Here is a 19965-nt window from a genome sequence, read left to right on the forward strand (position 1 = left end):
GTAGTGCAGGGTCTCGTTCTCTGAACTGTCCTTCTTGTTGTGTCTGCGACCAAGTGAAGACTTCCTAGCGCTTGCCTTTGCAACATCATGTTACCCAACCTCATCTTGCATTGCAACGTATCATTGTTCACTGTGACTGTGGTACTGCAGTGCTAGTGATTAGTGCAGCATATTTAATGATATTTTAAGAGTGATTTTGTGTGTTTCTGGGGGCATAAATATGGAAATCAAGTCTGGCAAAGGTGTTCCATGTGGTGGTGTTAGTGGTGATAGTGGTGCCAAGCATGGTTCCGTGCATCCCTCTGAAGGTGCTAGTGGTAATGGGAAGGATAGGCAGCAGTGTAAAAGCATATCAATGGATGTGAAGCTGGACATTTTAAAGTGTCACAATAAGGGCCAGGGGGCATGTGCTATCACCCCTGCTCTCCGCTTGCCACAGTTGATAGTGTCCACCATCCTGAAGAAGAGTGACGTCATCAAGGCTACTGTATGTCAAGTGGCCACCCTGACAGCAACTTGCCTCACCAGGATTCGGGAACCAGTGATGGAAGAGATGGAGAGGATGCTTAAGACCTGGGTAAAGGACCAGAACCGGAGAAAGGCACCCCTTGGCATGTTTATCATATGCACCAAGGCTCTTTCTCTGTGGGAAAAGGTGAAAGCTAAGCATAGCTTGGAGGAAAAGGAAGCATTCAAAGCCAGCCATGGCTGGTTTGACCACTTTAAGAAGCGTGCAGGCCTCTGTCAAGTAAATATGTCTGGGAAGGCGGCAAGTGCTGACCAGGAAGCTGCAGCGGCATTCCCACCTATGCTTAGGGCAAAAATTGAGAAGGGAGGCTACAGGATGAAGCAAGTGTTGAACTTAGACGAGACAGGCCTATTTTGGAAGAGTACATCTTCCAAGACATTCCCTGCGATAAAGTCAACATCAAAGTTCAAGGCTGCCATGGACTGACACACTTGTCCTGGGGGCAACACAGAGGGTGACTTAACCCGTCACGTCCCGAAGTTTTCCACACCTCCGACATCCCCCAATCCCGAGGTATTTTCATTTTTTTTTTTTTTTTTTTTTTTTTTTTTTTGTGCTAAAACCTCCGCTTTTGGTGAGAAACATCGAAAATTCATAGAGAAATCGCTCACCTGAGGTTTAAATACTCAATCCAGGTAGGAGTTCCTCCTTACCTGACTGGGTTTTCTAACATGCTGGCACCAAAGAAAACAAGTTCTATGGGAGGGTAACTATTTCACACAACTCATAAACGGTATTTATTTACTTACTTGGTACGAATTTATATGTAGTATGAGAGTATATTGGTTTTCAAGCAGTAATATAGGCATTATAAGCATTGTTTCACTCACTAACTAATCACCATACCTGACCTTCTTTTGCCACATTACCTGATCATAATTTCTGATTGTTTCTTCTTCTAATGCTATGTAAACTTTGTCCTCCACACTGTCATCGATTGGGGAATCACTCTGGCCCTGAATATCTTTACTGGCCAGGTCACTGGCAACAGGTGAATTGCCAAGACAATGGCGTGAGGGGGGGAGGGGGGAGGTTATGCGGTGTAAGGCATTGTCCCTGCTTGGCATCTTGTAGAGGAATAGAGGAAGGTGTCCCGTGTATACATACGAAAAATCACGCACGAAAATTGAAAATTGTGCGAATTAGGGCCTTTGGAATTGCACGACGTACCGGTACGTCGCCGGGACTGGCAAATGCAAATCGTTGCAACGTACCCATACGTCGACAGGACGGGGCGGGTTAAGCTAATGCCACTCCTTGTCTACCACTAAGAGAATCCAAGGATGTTGGCTGGCTATGTCAAGGAGAACTTGGGAGTGATCTGGAAGTCAAACAAGAAAGCCTTGCTCACCTCTTCCATCTGTCTTTCTTACTTTCACTCCTAACTCTCACCTGCCCTGCGTAAGTATGCCTCCAAGAACAACCTGGCCAACCTGTTTCTCTTGGTGGTAGACAAAGCTCCGACCCATCCACCTACAACCAATGATTGGGCCAGGAACACTGAGGTGGTGTTCTTGCCCCTCAACACCACATCGCTGCTGCAACCAATGGACCTGGCGGTAATAGCAACTTTCAAGGTTTACTGCCTCTGCTGTACAAGGCAGCAACTTGTCAGGGTGTGCAATAAAGATGACAGGGCATCTGTGAAGCCATTCTGGCAAGGCTACAGTATCAGGAATGCCATCAAGAACATCACAGGTGCCTGGTGGGACATAAAGCAGGCGACAATAAATGGTGCACGGTGCAAGCTCTGGCCCAAGGGTGTACACTTGTTCAGAGGTTTTCCCATGGAGCTGCAAGTCCAGCCTGTGAAGCGGGTGCAGTAGGACATCATCGAGCTCTCTCATGAGGCTGGCTTCCATGATGACATGGAGGACGTGGAAGAGGTGTTGAAAAGTCACAGGGAGGAGCTAAGTAACAAGGAGCTAATGAACATGGAGATTCAACACACCTATCAGGAGTCTGAAGATGAAGTCGTGCAAGAGCTGCCAGTGCTGGCGCTTGAGACCCTGAAGGAGAGGGTCTCCCACGTTGACCAAGCCATCACCATCATGCAGGATATGGACCCTTTTCCAGGGAGGTGTAGAGATGCTGTGTGGCACATTGAGGAGGGCATGCAGATACTAAACAGGGAGCTGCTAAATGAGAAGAAGATGGCAGTCAGGCACACTACCATCACCATCTTCTTTAGGCGCATCCCATCCTCCATGTCGATCTCATCAGATGGGCCCAGGCCATCCACCAGCCAGGCATCTCTGCAGCCCTCCATCAGCCTAGGAAGATGTGCTGCACCCTTGGTGATAGACATCCGATCAAGCAGGTCCACGTCTCCATCCTCCGTGTGTTCTCCCTCTTCAACTTCTCACTCTCCCAGTCTCTCACAACCTGGCTCTCGCCTGCCTTGCTCTCCCTACACACCATGTCAGCCATTGCCTCAGTCTCCTGATACCTCCACACCAAGTAAGCTATCACATCACTCTCCCGATACCTCCACACCACATAAGCCATTGCACTGGTCTCCCGCAACCTCAACACCGCCTACGCCATCGCATGTCTCCTGCCTCCACACCACCTTGCCAGCCTTCCCCCCCACATTTTCCCTCACCTGATGGAGATGGGTTTGGGGGGTTTGGGGAGCAAAAGTGAGAGCCCAGGGGCACCAGATGTACCCTAGCTTCGGGGAGGATACTGTGGCCAGGATGACGACCAGGACCGGACATGGAAAAGAATAAGTGTTGAGACTTGTTTGTTGATTATAGCATATTTTTGTGTTTTCAAGAATTCCATGATATTTTTAACTAAATTTTTGTGTTTAGGTTGATTTATAAATTGTTTTTTGACTTAGATGAATGTGTTTTAGTCATAGGTGGGGTGAACACTGTCATTTTTTGATACAGTTTCCTAAGTTTCATTTTTTTGTTTTCCAGATTTATTTTTTATGATTTTCAGATTTTATTTTGGGGTTTAGGTGAGCTATAAAGTGCTTCAAGGTTTGGTTTACCTTATTTCAAAGCTATTTGGGGGGGGGGTTCAGGTGAGTTAGAAACCTTTTGGGGGGGATCATTTGGGTGGGCTTTGGCCTTGGTTCGGGTGGGATCCCAAGGCATTCCAACGCATCCTTATACAGTAAAAGCTTGATATAACGAAATAATTCAGCCAACCCCTATTTCGTTTATCAGATATTCCACTTTTTCAAGCTTCCGTTCCAAAACCATAGATGGAACAGAATTTTCCAGAAATTTGCAATTTTTCCGATATTTCTTCACTAACCTATGACCTGAAGCCTATACACAGTTGCTACTAAATAGCTTCTTTTGCTACACACAGACATGCTGCCTATGCCAGTCATAATGACACACACAGAGCAGACAGAACCCTCAAAAATAATAATAATAAATAAAACAGTAAAAAAACTCACCTCCAAACGGGGAGGATATGACTTGTGCATCTCGATTTTTCCACAGCCACCGACAAACCGGTTTGTTTCCGTTACGGAAACCTGACGCCTCGCGACAGAACGGAAAACTTCCAGTATGTTGCAAGTACCTTACGGAAAAAAGCTGTTCCATTCTCTCAAGCTTCTGTTTTTCCCATGTTCGATATATCAAGCTTTTACTGTCCTTTCTACGTTGTAACGTCCTCGATTAACAGTACCCGGCTCAAGGATGGGTTTTACCAACCTCAACCCACTGTTATAGTAAGGATGCCCTGTAATAACATCCATGTTCTTCCTGCAAGGTAATTCACATCTGGCCAATCCCAAACTACCCCATTCAAGGTGAAAGGTCCACAGGCTATGCTACTGCAGTCCAATACATTTAACCCTTAGCCGGTGGTGGAACTATATACAGACAGTGTAAAATAGACTGAAAAATTGCAGGGAGACTATATATAGATCCATCTATCTATCTATAGCCTGACGCCCTAATCCCGCAAAGGATGGCCGCAGACAAAACGCCTCCAAGTCGCTTTGTCACCCACCATTTGACTACCCTCCCCCAAATTCACTCCCCCCTCTCTCATATACCTCTCAACTCCATCCCTCCACCTCATCCTCGGTCTTTCCCTCCCTCTTCCTCCCTCCACCTCACCTACATACACCCTCTTACTCAGTCTTTCATTCTGCACTCTCTCCACATGTCCAAACCACCTCAGTGTATTTCTCCTTATCTTCTCAACCACATCTACATCCACCCCACAACTTTCCTTCACTTCTTCATTTGTCAACCTGTCCCTCCATGTGACTCCACATGCTCCTCTCATGTAACTCATATCCACTGCTCTTACTCTTGACTTGTTCCCCTCTTGCAAGGTCCATGCCTTGCTTCCATATATCAGGGTAGGGATCACAATACTATCATGCAGTGACTTCTTAACTTCCATACTCACCTCCTTATTTCTCACCACTGCTTTCAGTGAACCAACAACCTTCCTTCCTTGCTGTACCCTTTCAAGCACTTCATCCCCCAAAGTTCCATCCTTACTCATCACACTACCCACATACTTGAATGCACTCACATTCTCCATATCCTCACCATCCAACCTCACTGTGCATTCTGTGACTTCATTCCTCTCAAACACCATAACTTTACTCTTGTTTACATCCACTTTCAGATTCCACTTCTTACACAATGTCCCAAATTCATTCACCAAACCTTGCAACTTCCATTCATCTTCACTCAACAATACTGTATCATCAGCAAACTGCAACACCGGAATCTTCCAAATCTCACCCTCATTCATTAGAGCCATCCCCACATCCACTGCCCTACCTTGCACCTCCATTACAACCCCAACCATGTATATATTAAACAGCCATGGAGACATCACACAACCCTGTATCAGTCCCACATTGAGATAAAAAAAACTCACTCAGCTCACCATCCACTCGCACCGTAGCCCTAGCTCCTTCATACATACTCTTCACAGCATTCAACAATTTCCCCTTCACTCCATAATTATATTCTTAATACCATCCACATACCTTGTCTATCTATTCTGTCATAAGCTTTCTCCATGTCCATGAAGGCAGCATACACTTTCTTTCCCTTCTCTAGATAGTTCTCCACTAAACATCATAGAAAAAATATCTGATCTACACACCCTTTTCCCTTCCTAAATCCCCTTTGTTCTTCTCCAACTAGCTCCTCTGTCATATGCCTAACCCTATCAATGAGTATTCTACCATATATTTTTCCAGCCACACTAAGAAGGCAAATACCCCTATGATTACCACATACTTCTCTCTCCCCTTTTCCTTTGTATAAAGGAACAATTATACCTGACTTCCAGTCCTCCGGAACCCTTCCCTCTTCCCAAGCCAATCTACATAACTTCCATATCCACTCCACTACAATCTCACCCCCATACCTCAGCATTTCACCACACACTCCATCAATTCCTGGGGCCTGTCTTATCTTGATGCTACCCCAAAAACTGTCCCCTATTAATCCTAGCAGAGACTATATACTTTATAGATGGTAAAGTGTGAGTGCCCTAGAACCTCGGATATCCCTATCTGGCAACCTACGGGTAGCAGAGGTCCTATATAAAGGTGCACATCTGATGACTCAATCAGTCTGTTCCAAGCTCTTAAAGGAGGTGCAACACTCTCTTTTGCTCCTATAGAACTCAATTTATGCTTTTCTTTTGATATTTGGATGCCATAATCAAAATCATGTACCACAGTAATAGATGAAAAGAAAAATGCCATAAGATGCAACAATTAACCCTTAGACTTACCAATGACGACTTGGGTTGTCATGCATTTGTCAACCTCTCACGTCAGTATGACAACTTTGCCCGTCATTCGATGTAAGCTCTAAAGAAATATTTAGGGAGTCGTCATTTTTGTTAGATGACGGGCAAAAGTGGGCGGAGCTAAGCCTGCCACGGCTGGTGCGTGCGTGCTCACTTGGTTTGCCTGGCTCAGTGAGGTGTGAGGTTCCTCACAGGTAGGATGTACACCTCTTGACTTCCTGCCAAACACTTATACTCCTTTTTCTTACGTATACTGTATATGCGGCGTTATTATTTAATAAAATAAAACAAATGATGCATTACTGGAAAGGAAATTTATTCTGCTACGTATTGAAGCAAAAAATATTATTACTTCTTGAATAATTTTTCTGGGGCAAATATTTTTTTAAAGGAGTGTAACTCTTTAGCATGTCAGCTAACTTCTACTCACTTTTTTTGCATTTTATTTTGTATATATTGTCTTTTTGAACAATGTACGACAGAGCAAAAGTCTTCATCTTCAAAATGAGACCAAAGTGACCTTTCTATGATGAATAGTAACTTTCCTATGAGCGTCAGAAGTAAAATATCTCTATGTGACTGTTCTGAAAGCTCTCGTGCAAGAGTTACGTGCCACAGCCAGAATTTATGCTCACCCCTTTGCGGGATAGGGTTAAAGGTTAGGTAAGGTTGGCAACAATTTAGTGAGGAAGGATGGAGGAAAACCACATGAAGGTCACAAGTCCTGGACACAGCTTTGCCTGTGGGTGTGAGTGACTCCATTTACCTTACTTTTACAAATATGAGCAATAGCTGCTAACAAAATTACGGTTTTAGTAGGCGTCTTTGCTATGCTAATGAAATGTAACAACTGTTCCATATTGCAGTAAAGTCTATATACAGCCATCCCTTAACATCCACGGTTTTAACATACACGGTTTTGAATATCCGCAGATGGCTACAGAAAAAAAAAAAAAAAAAAAAAAAAAAAAAAAATCTCATTGAACTCTGCTGACATTGTAACATTATCCCAGGCACAGTTCATGGCTGTTTTAGTAATGGCGTTATCCAGTGAATGAAATATACTGTAACACTCTTCCTTTTGGCCACTTCATTTATTAATGTCATTAATTCATCAGGGGAAACGTTAGGATGGGCTGGGATTACCTGTACAGTACAGTAGTGCACCAACTTTCGCTACAGCAGGATTCGCGGAATCCACTTTCGCGGCATGCACCAAATATTCCCTAACTTCCACTTTCGCTTGAAAAAAATCGATTTTCGCGCACAAATTTTGGGTTTGGGACAATATTTTGAACTTTGAATTTCCTGCACCGCCGGCCAGCAACCCACCGCCATCTTGAATGACGTCATGTCAACACTCTGTCCACCCATTCCCGCCATTGTGTACGAGCGTGCTAGCTCCATTGTGTTGGATTCTCACGGTTCAATGGCCTCTACTATACCTGGTAGTGTGGGGAATGGGCCTGGTGGTGTGGGGGGAGAGCCTGGTGGTGTGGGGGGAGGGCCGGGAGGCAGTGGTGGTGATAAAAAGTGGCCGGGACATTCAAAGTCGGGAGGAAAGGCCAAGGCTAAAAGAGAGTAACCTGGTCTCTGTGGTATGTTTCTCCTCATATAATGTGTACTGTACAGTTTTTATTGTTTGTATCTCACAATGCAATGTACAATAGTGATTTGATGTACTGTGTTGCAAGTGAAAATGAAAATCTGATGTTACTTTAGGATAACCGGGAACCAATTAGCCTTTTTGCCATAAAGACAATGCCCCAACTTTCGCTAATTCCACTTTCGCGCATTATTTTTGGACCCAATTAGGCGCGAAAATTGGTGCCCCACTGTATTTCTTTCCTTCCATTTTCTCCCTTGCAATCTTCGTGCTGAAGGGCTTTGTTGTGTTTACCAGCTGATACATGGCAAAAGCTCTGTGATTGGTTGGTCATACCAAAGTTTTGTGTGTAAGAGCCTCCATCATTGGCTAATTGAAAATCACCAAGGAGAGGTAAAGTGAAAATATTAAATCTTATTATAGCTTTATTAGCCATTTTATTTTTATAGCTTTATTTGCCATTTTTATTGTTTGTAAAAATGTACATAGAGATTATCTTTAGTTACAATAAATATTTATTTTGTTACTGTCAGCAGTGCCGAATCCTCTCAACCCACCACCATCACCAAGGAGAGGTAAAGTGAAAATGTTAAATCTTTTTGTGGCTTTATTAGCCATTTCATTTTTATAGCTTTATTTGCCATTTTTATTGTTTGTAAAAATGTACATAGAGATTATCTTTAGTTTCTTTTTTTTTTTTTTTCTTTTTCTTTTTTCTTTTTTTTTTATGCGAGGAAGAAGGAACCAAAGGCCATGAGCCCGCAGTAACAGTTCCCTCCAAGAGAAAAACAAAATACAATAGAGAGCCAAATTCAAGATCCGATCATTTTGAGATGCCTGGACACACTGCGTTTGAAAGACTGGAGATCATAGGCAGCAGGAAATACAGATAGAGGGAGACAGTTCCAGAGCTGACCTGTTGCATAAATGAAAGACTGGAAGTAACGGTTAACTCTTGCATTAGAGAGTTGGACACAAAAGGGATGAGAGTTTGCTGCCAGACGGGTGCTACACGCCCGACGTAGAGGTGGAGGAATGCAAGCAGACAGTTCAGAGGAGAAGTGACCATTAAAGTAGCGATAGAAAAGAGATAAAGATGCAACAGTGCGGCGAAGAGACAGAGGTTGAAGGAAGTCAGTAAGAGGAGGAGAGTTAATGAGACGAAAAGCCTTTGACTCCACCCTATTGAGAAGAGCTGTATGTGGGGAGCCTCCCCACACATGAGAGTTGTACTCCACACAGGGGCGGATGAAACCCCTGTATAGAGTCAACAATTGTGCAGGGGTAAAGAAAGAGCGGAGTCGGCTTAGCACACCCAATCTCTTGGAAGCAGATTTTACAAGAGATGTAATATGATCTTTCCAAGATAAGTCCGGAGTAAATGAAACCCCAAGCATGTTCAAGGATGATGCAGGATTAAGCTGAATATTAGTAAACATTAATGGGTATACCTGTGGAAGATTTTGTCGGGTTGATAGGTGTTAGAACTGAGTCTTAGATGCATTAAAGACAACCATATTATTTTTACCCCAGTCAGACATTAGGTGTGCCATAGCCTCATCCCTTGTTTCTTGAAGTAACTGTTGAGATGGGCGTTACGGGAACCGAATGGAAAGGTGAAAGTTGGACTCATCAGTGTATGAGTGGATAGGGTTAGATGTACAGCTTAGAAGATCATTGATGAATAAAAGGAAGAGAGTTGGTGATAGGACAGAGCCCTGAGGAACACCACTGTTGATAGATCTAGGAGAAGAACGATGGCCGTCTACAACAGCGGCTATAGAATGACCAGAAAGGAAGCTAGCGATGAAGGCACAGATAGAAGGATAGAAACTGTAGGAGGGCAGTTTGGAAATTAAAGATTTATGCCAGACTCGATCGAAAGCCTTTGAGATGTCAAGTGTAATGGCAAAGCTTTCGCCAAAGTCCCGAAAGGAGGATGACCAGGAGTCTGAAAGGTAGGTGAGAAGATCGCCAGTGGAGCGTCCCTGACGGAACCCATACTGACGATCGGAAAGAAGGTTGTGATAGGAAAGATGCCTTAAAATTTTTCTATTAAGAATTCACTCAAAAACTTTTGAAATACAGGACGTTAAAGCAACTGGACGATAGTTGGAGGGTTGGGAGTGGTCACCCTTCTTTGGGACTGGCTGAATGAGAGCAAACTTCCAGCAAGAAGGAAAGGTACAAGTTGACAGACAAAGGCGAAATAGTTTGCCTAGGCAGGGTGTAAGCACAGAAGCACAGTTCTTGAGAACAACAGGAGGGACCCCATCAGGCCCATATGCCTTGTTAGTACTGAGGCCAGTGATGGCAGAAAATACATCAACTGAAGAAATTTTAATGTCAGCCATGAGGAAGTCAGAGGGGGGAAGTGATGGAGGAACAGCACCGGAATCGTCTAAGGTGGAATTGGAGGAGAAAGCTGTGCGAAGAGATCTGCTTTATCAGTAGAAGAAATAGCTACAGAACCATCAGAGTAGAAAAGAGGAGGGAAGGATGATGAGGTAAAGTTGTTAGAAAGATTTTTGGCAAGGTGCCAGAAGGAGCGGGAAGAATTCGAGTTGGAGAGTTGAGAGCATTTAGTATGGATGAAATTATTTTTAGTAGAGCGAAGAACAGACTTAGCACGATTCCGGGCAGAAACGTAAAGATGATGTGATTCAGGGGTGGGTTGGCTCCGGTACCTTTTGTAGGCCTTCTCCTTGTTGCGGACAGCATTAGAACAAGCGTGATTAAACCAAGGCTTTCTTGCGTTAGTCAAAGGATATGAGAAAGGAATGTATGCTTCCATGCCCGAGAGAATAACCTCCGTAATGCGCAAGGCACACTCAGATGGCTCACGGCCATGGAAGCAATAATCATTCCAGGGAAAATCAAAGAAGTACAGCCTGAGGGCCTCCCAGTCCGCGGCTCCAAAATGCCACAGACGACGTTTCACTGGAGGGTCCACAGGCCGTACTGGAGTGATAGGACAGGTTAAGGTAATAAGGTTGTGATCGGAGGAGCCCAACGGAGAGAAAAGATTAACAGAGTAAGCAGAAGGATTAGTTGTGAGGAAGAGGTCAAGTATGTTGGAGCTCTCTCCAAGGCGGTCAGGGATACGGGTAGGGTGCTGTACAAGCTGCTCTAGGTCATTAAGGATAGAAAAGATGTAGGCTTGTTCAACAGGTGGATCCGTGAAAGGAGAGGAGAGCCAAAGGTGGTGGTGAACACTGAAATCTCCAAGAATGGAGATTTCAGAGAAAGGAGAAATGGACAGAATGTGTTCCATCGTAGAAGTAAGATAGTCGAAGAATTTTTGATAGTCAGTAGAATTAGGGGATAAGTAAACAGCACAGATATAATTAGTCAGAGAATGACAGGAAAGCCGAAGCCAGAGTGTGGAGAATTCAGAAGAATCAAGTTCAGGAACACGAGAGCAAGATAAGTCGTTGCATATATATACACAACAGCCACCTTTGGCTTTGAAATGAGTATAGAGAAAGCAGGAGGATACAGAAAAGGGTTTGCTGTCGGTTGCCTCAGACAGCTGAGTCTCCGTTAGAAAAAGAAGGTGAGGTTTAGAGGAGGAGAGGTGGTGCTCAACAGAGCGAAAGTTAGATGAAAGGCCGCAAATGCTGCAGAAATGAAGAAGAAGAGAGTCAGACAGTGGTTCCAGGCACTTCAAGTCGTCACCGGGAGAGGGGCAGATGGCAGGGGCATTTATGGTCCCCCCCCCCCCGAGGACTCCGAGGCTTGATTAATCGACGCCATTTTTGGTAATTTTGAATAGGAAGTGTAGTGTGTACTCTGCATGTAGTTTGGTGAAGATAGTTAGAGAAATTTGTACTGGAGAGCATGCTGGCCTACTCTCTGTGTAACTGAGACACTGAAGAAGTTCAGCAAAGGGGGATGGTCAGGAACTAGTCCTGAGGGCTGATGAAACGGGAGCTCCAGCACTCCCTGTCATCAGCTTTCCATCCACCTTGGGAGTACTGCCCTGCTCGACTGGTGCTACAGTCTACTCCACAACAAATACCTGTATTTATTTTTTTTAATGTCAGTAGTGTTGAATCCTCTCAACTTGCCACTACCCCCTGCTTCACCTCCCGTTGTGGAATGCAGTGACGTGGAAATTTTAACTGTTTTTATAGCTTTTCTTGCCCTTATTACAGTGCTATTGTTTGTAAAGATGTACAGTACATAGGAAATGGGGGTTGCTGTTACAGTACTCACGGAACATTTGTTTTTGTTGTTGGCAGTGTTGATGATGGGCAGGCTGGAGGAGGTAGCTGGGATGAGTACAGTAGTCAGAAGAGGCCATGCGGGGGTACACTACAGTCATTACTCGTTTGACAATGGGGTTAAGTCAGGTCATACCTTGTCGTATACCAATTTCATCGTAAATTGGTACATTGAAACCCATCATAAAAGGGGGGTTATGTCAACTCAACTTCCCAAAGTCACCTAACCAACACTGAACCATAAATGACAACCCACCTTCATTCCTTCCTGTGTTGGTCCAAGTCGTCTCCAAGTCATCCCCCCCAAAAGCCTGGGCGACTGCCTGTGCTTACAGGCACTAGTGGTCAGGCTCTGAATCAGACAGGAACAAGTTAGGGGGAGGGGAATCCGGCCCATACCTGCACCAACCTTAGCACTGGGACCCATGCCTGCACTGGGGCCTACACTGGCACTGACCTTACCACTGGGCACACAAATCCACAGTACTGTAGTACGATGTTTGGCTGAGAGGTGACGATAACAGGGGTGCACACGTGAACAAGTTGAAAAGATGGGGCTCTGAATGGTGGCGGGACATGAACCATAACAATGCCTGCACGCCGGGGCCGCCATCTTGCCTGAGACAAGCGAAGGTCACCTTCCGTGTGCCTGGCGCTTTCTGATGGCAACATCGTTATAGCGGGAAATTTATTGTAAATCAAATTTAGGGGTGGAACTTTTCTATTATCGTTGTAGCGAAATATCGTAAACCGAAACATCGTAAAACGAGTAATGACCGTATTTCTTATTTTTAACTTTCAGTGTGCTTGTATTAAATAAAGTGGTTCATTAGTGTTCATGTATTAAATAATGTGGTTGTAAACATGCACATAGGGTTTTTCATTAGTTTTATCAGGAAATGGGGGTTCCAGAGGTGTTTTTAAGGGGGGGCAGCAGATATCCACGGATTTTTAACATTCGTGGGTGTCTCTGTTACCTAACCCCGCGGATGTTAAGGGATGACTGAATAGATGATGTTAAAGCCTTACATTGCAGCAGAGTCTTTATATAGATTATGTTAAAGCCTTGGCCTTTGATTGATACTGCTACTGTGAGTGAGGCAATAGACAGGATGAGGGTGGGGAAGGCAGCAGGTGTGTCTGGGTCAACTGCCGAAATGTTGAAGGCCTCAGGCGATGTAGGGGTGAGTTTAGTCAGTGATCTGATAAATAGGATTATTTATGAGTGTGTTGTCCCAGATGATTGGCTGAAGAGTGTAATTGTAAATGTGTATAAAGGGAAGGGTGATGCCCTGGAAAAAGGAAATTATAGAGGTATAAAGCTTCTAGATCAGATAATGAAGGTAATGGAGAGAGTTTTAGAAGGTATGATTAGAGAAAGAGTGAAAATTGATGAGATGCAGTTTGGGTTTATGCCAGGTAGGGGGACCACTGATGCTATATTCATTGTTCGTCAGCTTCAGGAAAAATATATTGGTAGGAGAAGGGATCTTAATTTGTTTTTGTTGATTTGGAAGGCCTTTGACAGAGTCCCTAGAGAGGTGGTGAATTGGGTAATGAGAAAGCATGGCTTGGAGGAGTGGCTGGTTAGGGTGGTTATGGCTATGTATGTGGGTGCCCACACCCAGGTAAGAGTGAATGGATATTTGAGTGATGAGTTTTCCGTGAATGCTGGTGTGCATCAGGGGTCAGTCTTGAGTCCCATGTTGTTTATCATGGTACTTGAAGCCCTTTCACGTGACTTTAGAAACGGACTCCTGTGGGAGTTGTTGTATGCTGATGATTTGGTGTTGATTGCAGAGAACGAAAGGGAGGCGGAGGAAAGGTTTAGGAAGTGGAGAGATGGTATGGGGCACAAGGGCTTAAGGGCAAATGCAGATAAAACAAAAGTGATGATATCTAGGGTTGGTGGGGTAATGTCAAAGACGAGGGAGAGTGGCCATGTGCAGTTTGCCACAAGGGCGTGAGAAGTACAATAATTCCATCTTGTGCGGTGTTTGTGATAAATGGGTGCATAAGAGATGTAGTGGCATCAGAGGTAGACTGCGAGATAATGCTGATTTTATGTGTACGGCGTGTCGGGATGAGCAGGTGGAGATCGTCAGACGTGAAAAGATTGAACTTGCTGGTGAATCTCTTGAGTGTGTGGAAGAGTTTTGCTATTTGGGAGACATGTGTGCTGGAGGTGGGGCTGGAGCTAGCTCTGTGGCTAGGGTGAGAAGTGGTTGGAAGAAGTTCAGGGAGCTCTTGCCTTTCCTGACATTGAGAGGACACTCTCTACGTGCTAAGGGGTCTTTGTATGTAGCATGTGTTAGGAGTGTAATGTTGTATGGTAGTGAGACCTGGGCAGTGAAGGAGGAAGATATTCGCCGGCTCAGACATACAGAAATGACAATGATTAGGTGGATGTGCAGTGCGTCCCTGCATCCCAGGCCAGGAGGGGCTGGGTTTACGATGGAAGAGTTGAGAGGTAGGATGGGACTGGAGTGTATTGGTGCTGTGATGAGGAGAGGTAGATTGAGATGGTTTGGACATGTGGAGAGGATGGGGGATGATAATTGGGTGAGGAAGGTGAGAAGTGTTAATGTTGGGGGTGGGGTTATGAGGGGTAGACCAAGAAAGACATGGGACAAGGTCATTAAGTGTGACCTCAGGGTTAAGGGACTGAACAGGGAGGCTGCAATGGATCGTGCAGCGTGGAGAGCCACCATTAGGTGACCCAAGGCTGACATGTGCATGTTGGAGCCTTTAAAAACGAAAAACGAAACGATCTCGTACAGGTATTTCCTTCCTTCTCTTTTCAGTCCCAGTTAACTCCTTTATGGCCTGATACGCTGCTCTTGTGCTCTGACCGTCATTTTTACTTAACTTAATTTCTGTCTCTGTCGCCTTTTCATCATATAGTCTCCTCTTATCACGTCTAACAAGTTTTTACTTCAGAATGTAAACTCCAGTACTTTGCTCTAAGTACGTCAACTACCTGGCCATCAACATGTTCTTCACTTCTTAACTTAGCCTCTTTCCTTTTCTGAATTGCATTCCATGTATATATAGTATTAAAAAAAGGGATGGGAGGGGGAGGAGATCACCGAATTCAATTACTTAGACTGCATTGAACACAATCACCTATGACAACAACACAACATACACTCTCTGAGAGCTCTGTGGGAAAGCCCAGTCTCGGCCATGGCCTTCCTAAGTGACTCGGGGCTGTTCGGCCAGACTGCCTAGGGAACAACTACTACTACTACTTAGACAAAGCCTTACTTGAGCGTAGTGGTGAGGATATCCTGAGGAGTGAGGTTCATGGGGAGGCATCTGTTGCGGGATTTGTTCATGCTCCGTGAACGTCGCTTCTCAAAGTGTGTCTCATCAGAACTGCTACCACCACCGCTACTACTGGAGGACTGGTGAGTAGCCTGCCAAAATGCACATGCCTCAGTAACACTGCACATACACATTAAAAATACCACCAATGCCTACAACAACATACAACATTACTCATACCTGATATACATTAAAAATTTTATCCATCCATCATCTACAAAATTCATATAGGCCTCATCCCAAAGGTTACACAATTAATGTGTCGACCTTGACTCCTGCATACATAAAAACTGTTAACCACCTCATGCCTGATCCTTACTGTCCCCCTAAAAACCATGTATGGCCTCAACTTGAATTTGTATGTGCCTTTTAAAGATATACCCTACTACTGTAGACACAGAAAAATCAGACATAAGACAGTGATATGACAGAGGAATAAAGAAGCAAATGTGGCCCCATTTTCCAATTAAGGAAACATTACTAGGTAAATAAAATGTCAGTAATTCAATAATGGCGAACAGGGATCACTAAAAAAAGAAAACATACAAGGAAGGATTGCTGGAAAGCACGGAAAAACAGCAAGAATTAATGCTGACAATGTAAACCCACTAATCCCTTTTGACTCTGGTATTAACAAACTGTAGAGTCAAAAAAGGGATTAGTGGGTTTACATTGTCAATGTTACTTGAATCCTTGCTGGTTTTGCATGCTCTCCAGGGATCCTTCACTGTTAGTTTACTTTTCCAGCAATCCCTATTCCCCACTTTTATCCACCCATCCATCCATCATCCAATCCTATGTTGCCTCATGAGGAGCATAGGAGCCTGGGGCTAGGCAAGTTGGTCCTGACATTTAAGATGAGAGTGACCAGCCTCACTCATCCCTGAGTGGTATAATGCGAGCAATGAACCCCAACCACCCCTTGGATATAAACCTGCACCAACTAAATCCGACTGGAGTGCCTTAATTACCCACTAAACCACCAGGGGCCATAATTTGGCTATATGGTTACCACCCAGTGTAGTTAATGGTTTCCAGGTGTACAAGAAACCATTTGGCTTGTCGCTTAGAGTCACCCATAGGCAGAAGGAAGAGGAAAGAATGAAAGACAGAAGAGGGAGTATAAAGTCATCTATAGGCAGAAGGAAGAGGAAAGAATGAAGGAAAGAAAGACAGAAGAAGATGGAAGGAAGAGAGGAAAGGGCGGACACTCAAAGCAGCACTACAATGAGTGAGTGGATGGTGAGTGCCCCCCATTTTTAAATTACTTATTTTTTATTTACCCAGTTTCCTTACATTTTGATAATCCATTTATTAATTATACAATCAAAATTCTTGCATTTCAGTTACCATTAAAGCTTCTATGTTATGACACTAAAAACTTGGCATTTTCTAATAATCTTCATTGCTGTGTTGTTATGGCTTTGGACAAACTGATTGTTGGTTGTTATATTAAATACAGGTCTTCATTTTGTTTAGTATAGTTGTGAGGCCTCTTATAATGGACAATGATTATTTCTGAACCTCTATATTTTGCAAACTGATTAAACAAAGATAATTTTTAAGAAGCCCCATTGAGTGAAATCTGAAAAGCTGTATATTCAAACTGATTACAAGACACAATAAAAATCTGCTGTTGCGTGCTTTGCATGACTATTTTGCAAAATAGTGGGTCATTTTTTTATCTGATTTTTTACTTTTTGTGAAACTGAAAAGGCAACATTACTACCCAAGTTACAGTAATAACTAACTGATGTAGGGGGCACTTCTTGTGCCTCCCCCATGCCCTGTTCATCCTCTTTCTCTGCCTCTTCCTCTCCCCCCTCCTCTGCACTCCCCTCCAGTTGATTCGTGAGATGATTACTGTCATGAGGAATTCTAATCATGTTGAAAAACTGATGCAAGTTTGGAGTCAATTCACTTTAAGAAATGGTCATGATATCACAGTGTGGTCACTTCCAATCTGAGTGCAAAGCACAAACCCGCGCTTTTCAGTTGTCTCAAGTGACATCTACACAAAAGCCTGCTGGGACTTCAGGGATGAACTAAAAAAAAGCTAAATAAAGCTTTGGTTTAAAAATTAATGCAACTGCATAAAACTGCACTGGTGCATGTAAATTATGCAAAGACCTTTTCCCATAATGACGCTTCATTGCCTGCATAAGTAATCTACTAGTTAGAGTTTTCCACTTAGTAATAATGCAGTCATCATCACCATCTGGACCTCCTTTCCCACCCTAAGGCAGGGTGAGGTGTAGCAAGGTACAATATAAAATTTAATATACAGTAGTCACATTGCTAGTGATGTACTATTGATACCTAACGGCAATTCCGTACTTGAATGGCTTCTCACATGCTTGCAATGGCGTAAAGGAATTTCCACGTATCCAAAAGGTGGATGGCCATCTTTCGATTAGGTGTTTTAAAATAGGTCATGGACATGCATAGTGACCCATTAAGTACGACTGGCCTGTTTTTATCCCGATAAACCGAACAGATTATTCGTGAATGTGCGCAGTGACCCATTAAGTACAACTGGCCAGTTTTATCCCGATACACCGAACAGATTTTCTTACAGGCCTGTGAAACAATAATATAATAATATGAACAAACTGGCAAATTTCAAATGTACAAAACTTTTTTATAACACTTCTTTTCTGAATTATCAATGCTTGACTGACCTAAACTAGTGAAAAAGAACCCTCTGGATGTTGCTTTAAGAATAAGTTTGCTTTCTAAGACAGTTTTTCGGTGACTGTTCTATTATGGCTTACAGCAAATTCCTGGGTGATCCCTACTATGAACCACTGCCGTGGTTCATGATACATGACACTGCATAGCATGTGAACACAAGCCAGGGTGCTGATAGATATATGGTGCATCCATGTTAAGTGCAAACAAAACCACATACGACCTGGGACTGAGGCAGAGGTGGCAGGGATGAAAGTATAAGTTGAGACTTATGCACCATATTATCGTATGCCAGATGCGACAGATCGTCCACATCAGTTATGTCATCAATCCTAACCCTCATCACCACCCTTGATCTGGAGAAAGCCTCTGATAGTCCCTAGGGAAGGGGTAAAATAGACAATGAGAGAGTTTGGGATCGAGGAGTGGCTGGTTAGGGTGGCTATGGCTATGCATGTGGATACATGCACCCAGGTAGGAGTGAATGGACATATGAATGATGAGTTTTCCATGAATGCTGGTGTGCACTAGGGGTTAGTCTTGAGCCCCCTGTTGTTTATCATGGTGCCTGAAGTCCTCTCACATGACATCAGAAATGGATTCCTGTGGGAGATGTTGCATGCCAATGATTTGGTGTTGATTGCAGAGCATGCAAGGAAGGCAAAGGAAAGTTTTAGGAAGTGGAGGGATGGTATGCAGCTCAAGGGCTTGAGAGTAAATGCAGATAAAACAAAAGTTATGATATCTAGGGTTGGTGGCAATACTGTCAAAGAAGAGGGACAGTGGCCATGTGCGGCTTGCACCAAGAGCGCAGGAACTAATTCCATCTTGTGTAGTGTTTGTAATAAGTGGGTGCATACGTGATGTAGTGGGATTAGAGGTAGACTACGAAATAATGCTGATTTCATGTGCTGGCGGTGTGTCGGGGTAAGCATGTGAAGACTGTTAGGCATAACTGGATTGATCTTGCTGGTGAGTATCTCTAAAGCTTTCGACAGAGTATGGCACCGTTCCCTGCTGTCCAAACTCCCTTGCTATGGACTAACGTCTTTTGTTTCTTTGATTTCTTCTTATCTTAGTGACAGGAAAATAAGAGTAAAAGAAGATGATGTATATTCGAATTTCCACTCAATTAACGCCGGCGTGCCGCAGGGATCAGTTCTGGCGCCAACCCTATTTCTGGTTCATATTATTGATCTCTTATCTGTCACTCACAATCCCATTCACTCATATGCAGATGACTCAACACTACATAGTTCATTCACACTCAGACATCCATTTACAAAGTCTAATATCTCTACCTCTCAACTCAGTACAGCCATCTCCATAAATCAAGATCTATCTACAATCAGTGAATGGGGACAAAACAACCTTGTCTCTTTTAATGCTAGTAAAACTAAATATATACAGTTTACAAATAGACAGATATTGCCAGATTCGTACATTACCTTCGGTGCTACTAATATTCCCATCTCCAAAAGTATTGAAATTCTTGGTGTCTCACTTAACAGTGCCCTCAGCTGGACCTCTCATGTCAGATCACTTGCTAAAACCACCTCAAAGAAACTTGGATTATTGTACAGAGTCTGTAACTTCTTTGCCGATGAGCAGTTGGCTATAATTTATAAGAGTCATGTGCGCTCTCAGCTTGAATATTGGTCACCCTTGTGGAATGGTTGTGGAGAGGTTGCATTAAGACAACTAGACAAAATTCAGAATAAAGCTGTTAGAATCATTAACAACCCTGCCATTACGTATAAACTACCTCCCCTGCAAGTAAGAAGGAATGTTGCCTCCCTTGCATTATTTTACAGATATTTTTTTGG

The 19965-nt window shown here is 43.7% G+C and overlaps 1 protein-coding gene across 1 annotated transcript in view; it reads right to left on the reverse strand.

Moving 5' to 3' along the window:
• Positions 1-19965, reverse strand: part of LOC145414545 (uncharacterized) — a 266969-nt gene that overhangs the window by 110880 nt on the left and 136124 nt on the right. Inside the window, exon 15 of the mRNA XM_080284065.1 lies at positions 15389-15540. Coding sequence (XP_080140191.1) covers positions 15389-15540 — 152 coding nt within the window. The remainder of the gene's footprint in view (positions 1-15388; positions 15541-19965) is intronic.

Source organism: Coenobita brevimanus, chromosome 100 (assembly GCF_032717465.1).
Source record: "Coenobita brevimanus isolate Jiangsu-jjx chromosome 100, ASM3271746v2, whole genome shotgun sequence".
Taxonomy (NCBI): Eukaryota; Metazoa; Arthropoda; class Malacostraca; order Decapoda; family Coenobitidae; genus Coenobita; species Coenobita brevimanus.